General features: G+C 37.9%; 2 protein-coding genes and 1 long non-coding RNA gene across 5 annotated transcripts; 2 read left to right on the top strand and 1 right to left on the bottom strand.

Annotated features, from left to right (window-relative positions):
• The first annotated feature begins 347 nt into the window (after positions 1 to 347).
• Positions 348 to 2,928, top strand: LOC122527196 (transmembrane protein 98-like). The gene is made up of 4 exons (XM_043651170.1): positions 348 to 663; positions 725 to 834; positions 925 to 1,057; positions 1,124 to 2,928. The coding sequence occupies exons 1-4, from the start codon at positions 508 to 510 to the stop codon at positions 1,397 to 1,399; spliced, it is 675 nt and encodes a 224-aa protein (XP_043507105.1). The 5' UTR covers positions 348 to 507; the 3' UTR covers positions 1,400 to 2,928.
• LOC122527194 (ATP-binding cassette sub-family F member 2) lies at positions 1,570 to 5,531 on the bottom strand. 3 transcript variants are annotated; one of them, XM_043651166.1, is made up of 9 exons: positions 5,410 to 5,531; positions 4,659 to 4,846; positions 4,189 to 4,592; positions 3,939 to 4,102; positions 3,629 to 3,856; positions 3,184 to 3,571; positions 2,911 to 3,102; positions 2,631 to 2,834; positions 1,570 to 2,555 (listed from the first exon to the last, which is right to left on the bottom strand). In XM_043651166.1, exons 2-9 carry the CDS (start codon positions 4,837 to 4,839, stop codon positions 2,415 to 2,417), a joined length of 1,902 nt encoding a protein of 633 aa, XP_043507101.1. In that variant the 5' UTR covers positions 4,840 to 4,846; positions 5,410 to 5,531; the 3' UTR covers positions 1,570 to 2,414. The 3 variants fall into 3 exon arrangements, with proteins under 3 accessions (XP_043507101.1, XP_043507103.1, XP_043507102.1); XM_043651168.1 differs by lacking the exon at positions 5,410 to 5,531 and adding an exon at positions 5,322 to 5,339; XM_043651167.1 differs by lacking the exon at positions 5,410 to 5,531 and adding an exon at positions 5,269 to 5,288.
• A 78-nt stretch (positions 5,532 to 5,609) lies between these two features.
• LOC122527197 lies at positions 5,610 to 8,544 on the top strand. The gene is made up of 3 exons (XR_006306307.1): positions 5,610 to 6,557; positions 6,682 to 6,967; positions 7,832 to 8,544. It is a non-coding gene; the product is annotated as an uncharacterized LOC122527197 (long non-coding RNA).
• Positions 8,545 to 12,309: the final 3,765 nt, after the last annotated feature.

Genomic DNA, 12,309 nt, shown 5'->3' with positions numbered 1-12,309 from the left:
GATATTTTATTAGAATTCCCTAGATGTTAATTTTTATTAGAAAATATAATTACGGAGTCCTGAAAGCGTATATGTGCAGAAACATGCCTCCAAAAATATAACGAAGAAAATCAAAGGTTTTTCGAATTTTCCAAAATAACTTCTCGTAGTAACAACGAAAAGGAATATTTTTTAATAATATTACATCGATATTCTCTCTATTGTTTGGAGATTTGCCAATTATGGTCGCATTTTTCGTAGATTTCGTCTACGAAGGGATACCTGAAAAAACCACCTGTTAATGTAATCATCGAATCACGTAAAGGCTGCAGTTAGGAGTCACCTCTTGATGAATGGAGCTTAAAATTCGTGACAGTCTCCGCCTCCCACCGACTATCACCGGGAAACTCGACGCTGTTCACTGTTTTGACACGGGAAAAATCGTTCAAACGGTGTTTATTTGTAGATTTTAATTAGTCCAAAAATTTATCTGAACAAAACAATTGGATTGTCAAACTCATCTGAGAGATGAGTTCTCCAGTGTCCATAAGTAACACTGGCCCCACGGCTGGTGCTACTGGAATGGAAACAGTAGTAGCTGTTGCGCTTGGCGCACTTGCTGCTGTCTTCCTCGGCGCACTCTTAGTATTACTTGTTATATGCAAAAGACAAAGATGTTACTACGTAAGTTAAGCATTCACTCTTTCTTGCAAGACATGATAAAATCTATACGATCACTTTTTAGAATCAAAAAGACTCTCCAGACTTAAGCTCAGACTTGTTAGAGGGAGAGAATTTCTCTGGTTTAGGCTTAGATGCTTGGGAAAGTGAGGAGTGGTTAGCTGGTGCAGAGAGGTATTAAAATGTTTTGTTAATATCTGGAGATGAGACTCTAGTTGAACCAAGAATTAGTTGCACAATAGTGACATTTTATGAATGATACAGATGGGTTGATGATGCTACTGGTTTAGCTCCACTCTGTATTGCTGTATTAAGATCTTGCCATGCTTTGGCCTCCAGTCTCACCGCTATTGCAGGCACAGTGAACAGTAACACTGTTCCATTAGAGATAGTGGATGTAAGTGTACATTTTCTTGTTTTATAATGATGTTAGACGTAGAATTTATATTTGCGTGTCTATTAGGTTGCTAGACGTATTCCACCTCGTGTTGATGACGTGGTCAGAAGTTTGTATCCACCATTAGATGCCAGACTATTAGAAGCAAGAGTAGCAGCATTGGTATTAGCCGTTACACACTTAGCATTGGTCACTAAGCACGGAGTGTCCAAGAGTCATGCTAGGAAGTTGGCATTCATTGATCAAGCTTTAAGTGATATGGATTCACATTTATCAATCTTGAGAAATGCTGCATTGGCACAGGAAGTAGCTTGCTCCATCCCAGCCTCGACACCAGTCTGACTTTCAGATTGTCTCCTGATTCATAGAAATTTTCACAATTTCTATGTTTCTCATGGTTTTGGGTTTTTACACTAGGCTTTATTAAGCTCTATGTGAAATTGAAGGTACACACATAGTATTATGAAATATTTCATATTATGTATTTCTTTTCTTCTTTTTTTTTTTTTTTATTATGTCAAGGTCCAAAACCCAGTAGTGCAATTTCGAGTTTTCTACTGACAATGTTCAGTGTATTACATTTCATGTAATCATAGTGTTACAAAAATGCATACATTACTTTCGTGACGTATTAAAAAATATCGTAAGATATATATGTATATAGATTTAAACATCTTTCACAATCAAAGAACACCAGAGATATACTTCTTGTGATATGGATATCCGTGAGATTTTAGTCTTCCATGATGTTAATAACTTATGTATATGAAAGATGAAAAATTCTATCTCGAAAGAAATCGTGTCGTTTTATCGATTATACTAAGTATTTATAATTGTTTGTTTGTACACATCCATATATTTTTTTATATCTATCAAGAATCAAATTAATTTATAGTTAAATATGACTTTATAATAAAGTTAAATCGTAAGAGAAGAATTCGAGTATTTGTTGCGTGTTTGTAATACTTAAACGTGTTTTATTTCTTCTGTAGTTTCTGTAATAATCTATACATATATATATATGTATATATATGTGTGTACGTATATATGTATACATATATACCTGTATATACGTATATCCAATTTATAATTTTTCGTAGTACATTAATAACATCGGATCTCTAAGTTAGTAGTATGATAAATTCTATCGTGAACAGATCTCGGTAGCTGTCACAAAGTAGTTCGCTGTTTATTGTTTAAATAAATTAACTAAAAATATCTTCAATTATTGATAAACGCTACATAGCAGCGCAAAGTCAGCAACAGACATGAAGAAATGTCCGAGAAACCGAAAGGTTTAAGAAAGAGAGAAAAAGTATACTTGAAAAGAAAAATTGGGCAGAGCAGGTCATTTGAATTATTTGTTTCTGTGCATTTCCTTTTGTCTCTTTTGGTTGTCACTAAGCACTTTGGTCTTCAGATGTTCCTTGTAGTCCAATATATTTCCACTCCATTTTGTGACTGTACCATTTTCACAAACCCAAATTTCTTCAGCAACCTAATAAAATAGAAAGACATTATACAATCGAATGATCAACGGATTATTACATATTGTAACAAAGTCAATATATACCTGATTAATCAGTCTGAAATCGTGAGACACGAGCACCATTCCACCATCAAAATCATTAATTGCATCAGCCAATGCGTCAATTGTTTCCATATCTAAGTGATTGGTCGGTTCATCAAGCAGTAATAGATGAGGCACTTGCCAAGCTAACCATGCAAAGACTACTCTACAACGTTGACCATCGGACAATTGTCTTATTGGGCATACCTGTGTACAATAAAAAAAATTATTTTCTAAAATCTAATATCTATGTATCTTTAAACTTTTAAAAATATAATTATACCTGTTGACGACCAGTTAATCCGTAACGACCAATGATTTTCCTCATTTCTTCTCTTTCTTTAACATCTGGAAAGGCTTTCATCATATAATCCAAAGGCGACACATCTAAATCCAATAATTCGTGTAAATGTTGGTGATATCTCCCAATTCTAAGATGACTGTTCTTACGTATCATACCACTGGTTGGAACTAGCTATAATTATATATTAATTAACGCAATTATTTGAAGGTGTTGTTTTTGCTTCTACATAAATGATGAACAATAGAGACTTACATCGCCATACAGTAATTTTAAAAGAGTACTTTTTCCAGCTCCATTTGGACCAACTAATGCAATTCTGGTGTCTAAATCTATACCAAATTCTAAGTTTTTATAAATCCAAGGTGAATCTTCGTTGTAACGAAAACTAACGTTCTGAACCATAATAACAGGGGGTGGAATAGTTCCGCAAGAAGGAAAATAAAAGTTCAGTACTTTGTCATTGACTACTTTTTCCGTGAGGCCTTGTGCTACCATTTTCGCCAGTGTTTTTTCCTTAGATTGTGCCTGTCTTGCAAGTTTTGCAGAGCCGTGTCCAAATCGAGCTATATAATTCTTCATGTGTGCAATTTGATCCTGTTCCCAGTTATACTGCTTCACTTGATTTTCCAATAATTCCATCCTGTCAAAGAATTTGTGTTATTCACTTTTACAAATTAAACTTTTATTTTCAACTTACCTTGTCTTCACAAAAGCTTCATAATTACCACTGTAATATTTCAATTGCTTTTTATTGACATGTATGATATTTGTACAGATACCATTGAGGAAATCTTGCGAGTGAGAAATGATAACTAGAATTCTTTTGTATGTTTTCAATTCTTCTTCTAACCATACACAGGCATCGAGATCTAAATGATTAGTAGGTTCATCCAGTAATAACAGATGAGGTTTCACATATAAAGCTCTGTAAAAAGAGATAGTATTTTTAGCAGATCATTATATTATTTGTGCAAATTCCTATATTTACAGATAATTAAGCTGCCAACCTTGCAAGAGCAATTCGCATACGCCAACCCCCTGAAAAATCTTTGGTAGGTGTATTTTGCATTTTTGCAGTGAAACCCAAACCATGTAAAATGTGAGCAGCACGAGCTTCTGCCGTATCGGCGGACATATCCTCTAACCTTTCATAGACATCCATGAGTTGTTCCTAAGTTTTAGACAAAGTCCGATGTGTTAGCATAATGTGTTATTAAAAAAAAACAGGGTAAAATACTGCAAATGTTAGAAGCATACTTGAGCATCTTCTTCCTCACATTCGACTAGCTCCTCTGCCAGTTTCTCTAATCGTATACGCTCTTCATCTACCTCCATCACACATTCTAAAGCTGTTTTATTGCTAGCAGGCATTTCCCTGGTCAAATGGAAGATATCGATCTGATCGGGAATAGGAACTTCTCGGTTTCCAAGTACAGCTAATAAAGTAGATTTCCCAGAGCCATTAAGCCCAAGCAAGCCATAACGTCTGCCGCAGTTCAATTCCAACATTGTATCCTGCAGCAATTCACAGCCATGGAAAGTAATAGAAAAATTAGATATCTTTATGTCGCGACTTCGTGGGTGGGAAGCCAATGATCCTGTGCACGAGCGTGCCTCTGCATTTAGCTTGGCATCTGCCTCCAGTTTTATACATAGTGCCTCTGTAATAATACCAATTATACCGTCTTTAACCGCTCCTTCACCTCTCAGATAGTTTTTGATTTTACCTTCGGTACTGATAGGCGTCCCATTGGTTCCGTTTTGAATGACACCCGCTCCAGGACTTGATTCCTTGCCATCCTCCGCAGTCTTGTTCTGATTACCCTGGAGTGGTTTTTTCCCCGATTGACGGGCCTTGGCTGCTTCCTTTTTTTTCTGCTGCTGTTTCTTTTTCGCGTCGGACGGCATGATTTGTCTGAAATTCGATCAAACGCGTGGAGCGTCGTTCTAACGTGGAGCCGAGTTAAGCGTTATGTAAGCCAGAGGTTAGGAACACGATCACACGTGCGTTAGGAAACACGGCCGGTGTGGGATGTATTGACAAATTCGAATATTCAAAAACTTCCATTGCCGTAAACGGTTCGTTACACGAGCCAACGAGTGCGACAGAGAAACGAGGGGGACAAAGAAGAGAGGAACAAAGTAAGGCGATGGGAAAAGAAGGAGAAAGACAAAGATAGAAGGGTTGGGATACGGAAACGCCGTGGTTTTCACTGCATCTCGCGAATCCCCCTCAATTTGAAGTTAATCCCGATTAAAAGTAACCGATGTTGTGCAATCAAACGAAAAAACGATTATTAACGGGAAAGGGAGAGGTGCTAGGGAGAAACGAAGCACCTCTGACTAAGACACTTGGATTATTCTGCGACACTGAACGATACTAGAAATACCTAGAATATACTTATAAGTCACTCGATGTAACGCTTGAAATAGGTTATAGCGTAGTAATGATTTTATAGTACGTTCGAGATATATTACCTGGTTGTGCGCCAAAAATCGAACGATCCGTGCAATACGCAAACACACGTGCATGGATAAAGGCAAAGCCGTCAAAGCGACATCATTCGTCGGATTGTTCAGCAGATGGCAGTGTTAGGTTATGGAATATTTTCGTATGGATAAAACGATTCAAAGCTTGATAATCATTACTTCACTTGATTTTTCTTGAATTTTGTTTGCAATTTGGCTTTATTTTACCGCAGGACGAGAAATTTATTGGAAAGGATCGAAAAGCTCGTATATCCCTCATTATTTCATTACGAAGTTGTTAAATTTTCACTCGAAGCTGTGAAAGTTTATTACGAAGATCAGATTAAATTAAATTTGAATTAAACTTCGATAGATCTACTTAATCGTGTTTGAACAGAGTCGAAATCTAACGCGATCATTTCGGCAAATTTGGAACATTAAGCAGATTAAGCAGATTAAGCTAAATTGAATTTCGGATATCGAATTGAGAATGTCGCTCATTAGTCTTGGAAAAAAAAACACGAGATCTTAAAAAAGAAACTAACAAATTCGAAAAAGTAGATATCGAGTCGTGTTCAGATTGATTCAAATTTTCGCGGTATTGGGAACTCGGAGTCACTTCAAGATGGCGCTTCAAATGCGTTAGTAGTCGCATCGCGCGCGATTTTGAAGGTTCGTGTAACTGTTTCGTGAAAGATGAAAAAGTTTGCGTGACCGAAAAAAGAACAATTTCTACATAGTGTTAGAAAATTTGTTATAGAAAATATTTTATGCAAAAGTTTTTAAAATCTGAAGGAAGAAAAAAGGCAGAGCTTGATCGATAAAATTGCCACCACAGAGTAAAGAGATCTCGCAGTGCGTAGAAATTTATTTATTTATAAATAAATGTTTAAATTGATCGTTAATAAATGAATCTGCGAGTGCGTGTATTTGCTTATAGTATATATAAGTTTGTATTACGTAAAATAGTAAGAGCAGGTTGAACATAAAGTTTGAGGTTAGACGCTCAAAAATTGCGTGGGTATTTTCTGAGAAGCGAAAATTTGTTTCAATCGATATAATTCATCGTTACTTATAAATAATACATGCTGCAAATTAAAATCAATGTTAATAAATTTCACGATTTCGAAATTGGATCCAAGGAATCGATTACGTCGGTGAGTCATTTAAATTGTAATAAGGTTATTTAACGGCCATTATCGAACGCCAGTATCGAATCGAAATCGATTGCCCACGATTGTCGAATATGAATTTGAATTTCTATATTTTTGCGATTTTTAGATAAACATGATAGTCTGGCCAAACCAACCATCAGACCGTTTCGGCGATTTTCAATGAAGGAAGACGAGAAGTTGAATACCGGATGAGCGTACAAGCTTAGTCAAAAAGAATCGACGTGGTTACGCGGTTCGAACGGCGAGAGCCGGTTAAAGAAGTGTGTTCTGATGAATGAACGAATGGATAAATGTCAGAGCGGCGGTAGGGGCGGTAAAAGAAGAAACGGACTTGCGCCCCTGCGGGTCCGAAGTCCGCTGGAGGGAGCCAGGGGAACGTTGGATGTGGAAGGGTGAGGGGTCGTTGGCTTAATTGCACCGCATCACAGAACGTAGTATTTCGTAGTACGTGATGGTGGGGGTGTAATGCGTCCTCGGTTGTCCTCGTCCTCGTCGATGGCGTCGTCGTCGGCGTCGTCGCCGGCGTCGTTGTTCGTATGTAAGCTGCACGCTCGTCTGGCTCGACGTATGCGTGTATCAGGGCCGCACCTATCCAAGTGCTCCGTCTATAAAAAGGGGGGCTACTTCAGTTTTTGAGATAACTTCCCTCTAACCCTCAATTTATCCCGCGACTTTATCCCTTTCTCCTTAATGTGAGAGAAGCTTTCAGTTTTACTTTCGTACTGGCGATTTTCATTTCTTGATATGAATCGCAGAGATTTAAAGACGTTGAAGTTAAGCGATTAAGTTATAGTAATTTGTAATTCAAGTTGAGGGTTATTGATATTGTTACAATAGAATCGTTAATGATGTTATTACAGTAGAATCGATCGATTGTGACGTCTGACACAGTTTCCGAGACAGACAACGATTAATTTTCAATGATGCAAGTCTGTTGCTGTCTACAGATATAGATGTGGTGAGAAATAACACAGTTATGTCGAAACATTCTATTGTAATAAATAATCATTGTATTATTCCTTGTCCCCCCGTACAGCTGTGGTTCAGATCAGAGGAGAATCTTTTAAATATGTTGCAATTATAGAAAAGTATATCTCAGATGTCTGTCACAAATTTCATGAAATTCCAAGACGTTCAAAATTTTTAAATGTTATTACAAATTTCATATGGTATGTAAAATCTATTCAAGAGAGATTTAAATATCAAATGTGTCAAGTAAATTATTAACGAGCAAATTGAAAATTTGTATAATTCAGGTTGAAAAGGAGTATTGGTACGGTCCTGGTGGCTTGTGTGCGTGACGTGGAAAGCACACGCTCACACTGCTCGCGTGTCAACTACCGTAACCCTCGAGTACATCAGGGGTTTCACGGTGGACGGGGTCGCGGCTGAAAGGAAGGGGTTGAAAAAAGGTGTGAATGCCGGATGGCATTCATTCAAATGCCGTCCAATCACAGCATCGTACTCCAGGTCGAGTAGCAGGGCCGGCATACATCGGGAATTATTAAGTCCTCGCGAGTTTCTGTTGCGTTAACGAGCCGGATTAACGCAAACTGAAGATAAAAACCGTCTTGAGGATAAATTGGATATTATTCTGTATTAATTGTTATTACTTCTTGCACTGTGAGCTTCACTAAAACGAAGAGTTTAGCTCGGTAAAGTTTAAACTTAAAATATATAAAAAAAAAAAAAATTAAAAGTCTTGATTTAAAATTGGTCTGAAAGGTAGATGAGAGAATTCGAAATGTAAAAGTTGAAGTTGGAGATTAATGTGTTGGATTTAATTGTTATCTGGTACAGTGCCACTTCAGATGATAAAAGTAAGAAACTACTCGAAGAATTTTATAAAATTATCAAAACTAATCTCAAGTGCCTCGGACTTGATCTGCTCCTTCAAGAAGAGCAATCCACTTTAGTAACAAATGAATACTTTAGTAATAAACGAAAATGGAAAAATGAATCAACTAAATTTGTACAATGCAAAAATATTCAATACCAAAGTATCTTGGTCGTAATTATAATTTTAGTTAAAAATTCAATCAACGTAATTTAGTGAATGTCAATTGGTGATTCGCACATATCTTTAATCTTCACCTTCCCTCTTTTCTTCAGTTCAACTCTTCTCCAAATTACTCTCTCGTTGAATTTAACTAAGAAAGTTTTTTAATTAGATTAAATGTATCTATAAACGAGTACAATAAAACTGCGAGGATCTTTTTTTAGATTTCAAAGTTGCGGAATTGGAAACCGTTTTGAAATTTATGAGTTCAGCAGAGAGGATCCGGCTCGAATCAACGAGGCAACGTCTTTCTGCCGAGTGTTTTTGACACGAGGCGGTCTCTCCAATCGATCCAGGCTAGAACAGCCGAACCGGAAGTGGAACGTTTAGGCTCGATGGGAATGACAACGAAGAGAGAGCGACTCAACTTTGGATCACGACCGGGGGCCCTCTCGCTGTGAATCACTCGAACGAATTTTCTCGATAAGATAGCCAGCCCCGTCCCGCCCCCTTTCCTCTATGCGAGAATTACTTTCATCCAACGGGAGGAGAAGCGTTTCTTCTACTTAAGAATTAATTGAAAGAGAAACGAATCGTCGACGTTGATCGAACGAGGATCTAGAAGCCATCAGCTTCTTTCATAGACCATCCTCGTCCTCTTTCACTTTGTTCATAAATTATTAAATCGACGAAGAAAACTATCAACAGCAAAATTGATGTTATAATTTCGATATAATGGCGGAATTATAAAGTTACAATTATAAAGTTACAATTACGTAACTGTTATCACGATTCAGTTGAGTCGCGAGAAGAAAAGAAATTTGTTCTTTTGGAAAGATGTTAACAAGCAACGAATTTAAGAAGCACGCGTTGAATTAATTCAATTTGAAGTTTGTGTTTTTTCCCCCGAGAGATGCGAGTATAAATATATGATCTGTGAAATCGACGTAATTTCCGCGTATAAAATTTGCGGATATGACTTAGGTACGACGTTATTTACGTGGGTATCAAAGGATAGTGGTCGGTGTCATGTAAACGCCAAGATCACGAGCCCCCATTACGGATGCCAGACATTCATCGCCGAAGGTATAGGGGAGCAGGATCTCTGTTTCCAGAAAACCTCAGGACTTGGACATTTCAGTGTTGAATTCCATTCCATTCAAATAGGTTGTTCAAGTCAGCTCAAAGTTCAAGGCAATCATATGAGAATGAAATAGAATATTTTGAGGTCATCTGCTTGCAATAAAAAATCTGAATAATTCCTAAATCGTTTCACAAGGAGAAATCTCAAAAATAATCTCAAAATTCTTATAGAGAGATTGCAGTCTAATTTAATCAAGTATTAAACTGAGTGGAGGATTAACATTCTACAGTAGATAAAATATAGGATGAAATATACTATAGGATGAAATATTGAAAGAAAAGCAAGAGAAGATAAATTCCACAGTAAATGGTAAATTTATTATTTTCAGGTGGATATCAATCTCAATGATAATTCATGGTTGGTGTAGTCAAAGGCGTCAGTGGAACAGGTATCAAGGCTGGATTTCGTTTCACGTTCAGGTTTTCCGGCGTCCACAGTTGAAACTGATACAGCTCCGAGCTAAAAGACAAGTAACTTTCATCGATCTTGTTCGGTGATCATGTCGTCCCCCTTGCTTCGCCAGGCATCTCCCACCCGTTTTTGCGTTTAATTGCTCGTCACGGCGACGAGCCTCGGACCTGAATAAATTTGAAAGCTGTTCACGGTGAATTTTATTGGACGTCCGACTCTTCAACGATTCCCTGCCGTTATTAATGTGTCCATTTTGGTCGCGTTTTTACTGTGAATCCGCGAAGAAATTCAACGTCGAAATTGAAGAAATATGTTGCAATTCGATGAAATTCAGAGTTTATCATTTTCTTGTTCTTTCTCATTCAAATTCAACCGGCGTATTTTAGATAAACAGTTATCAAGTTAATTGGTGACCAAGACACTTTTCTCAGGAATTTTTTTTTACACGTCCAGTTAAGTTTGAAGAGAAAGACAAAGTAATCTTTATGCAATTATCTTGGTTATTATCTGACCTGTTACTGAAAGATCGACGAATATTTTAAAGTTTCAGTTCAGTTTTTTTTTTTTTTTTTTGTTTTACGTATCTGAAAATTATCTGACGTTCTTTCCAAAAGATTGATTAAAAGAATGGTGAGCTATGAATCCTATCAAGAAATGACAAAAGCTACTTGCAAAGTGAACTGTTTGAATATTCATTCCTCAAAATCACTTACGTTTCCCAACAATCGACTGATCTTTTCTAAATTTTACACTCGTATAGGAAAGAAGTTTCTTCATTTTGTTACGCCAGGATGTAGCATTCAGTGGAAGTTAATTTTGGAAGCCAGAACCTCTTGTCGAGTAAGAAAAATTTCTGAACGAGGGGCACAAATGCAGGGCAAGGCTAGTTTTTGCGTTAGGAGCTCTCTTGCTGGCGCAAACCACCGTGTTCCTCTTTATGTTTAGGTTCAGTATGTTTTCAGCGATTTCTGTGACAGCGTAGTATGACAATTGCCAGCTGATTGCGATCTTGTATCCCCTCCCGGGGGCGGCGAGAGAGAGGGAGGGAAAATTAGAGACGGAGGAGGCAATCAGCGTGTCTGAGAAGTAGCGTGGGCCCCAGGTTTTGCGGCTGTATCGACCTAATAGTCCGCAGTTCGCGGCAGCTCGTAAAATACGGTGATTACACGACGTGATTTCGAGGAAAACCATAATAGCCGACCCTGACCGTCGAGAAATCGTCCCGCCGGGACGAACAGTTCGGAAGAACCTTCCTTCGCAATTTATCGATACTGCAATTCGGCACCTCGAACCCATCGGACCTGGAAAATTCTAAAGGAACTTGTGACTTTGAAGACTAGCCTCTTGGTTCAGTGGATTTTTACAGATTTGAATGATGCGGGAACTTTAACAAGACGAAACTGTAAATTGATGCAAATATTAACGCAGTTATTTAATATAATGTACTAATACAGTTATCAATTTATATTAATTTATAGCAGACTTATATTAATAAAGCGCGTTATTAATTCATAGTCTTGTCTAGTCAAAGTCACTGAAACGTTTGCTATATTTGTCAAAAGACGTGTACCTTCTCGGCAATTATTATTATTATCCCCTAAATTGTTCATTCGAAATTCAGCAATCACGCGAAAATATCTTCGGATGATACTTTCAATGAAAAATAAAAGTTTAAACGCGTCGAAGAGTGCCACAGGTGCAGCAGCATCTCACGAAAACTCATTGCGGAAAGATATTATATGTTTCAGGGACCTAGCAGGAGGAAATTTAAGAGTCGCCCCATCGATTGGAGCGTCCTGCAGAGCACGGGAGCACCGAGGACATCCGTTGGAGATAAGGAGGAGCGGATTAAGGCTGGCTCTGCTTATCCTGCTGCCTCGATAAGCATCGTTTCGTACGAGGGACTATTTACAGCGTGGCAAAGAAATTTAATAAAACTCGGAGAAGTCGCGGCGAGGCCAATGTAGCGCTATGCATACGCTCCTCCGTCACTGTCGTCGCCTTCTGCGGAGGAGAGCAAGGAGAGAAGAAAAATTCCCACGTCTGCGTGCGAGGGTGGTTCGACAGTCTTGGAACAAGCAGAAGAAGCTAGGACTCGTCGCACGGTGGTATACAGAATCAATTTACCAGCCGAGTCTGTATTTCGGTTTTCACATGGAATTATTGCCTACGTATTTGCG

Source organism: Frieseomelitta varia, unplaced genomic scaffold (genome assembly GCF_011392965.1).
Source record: "Frieseomelitta varia isolate USP_RPSP 00005682 unplaced genomic scaffold, Fvar_1.2 scaffold_212, whole genome shotgun sequence".
NCBI lineage: Eukaryota > Metazoa > Arthropoda > Insecta > Hymenoptera > Apidae > Frieseomelitta > Frieseomelitta varia.
Note: the sequence above shows the minus strand (reverse complement) of the source record. Positions and strands in the feature narration are given on the sequence as shown.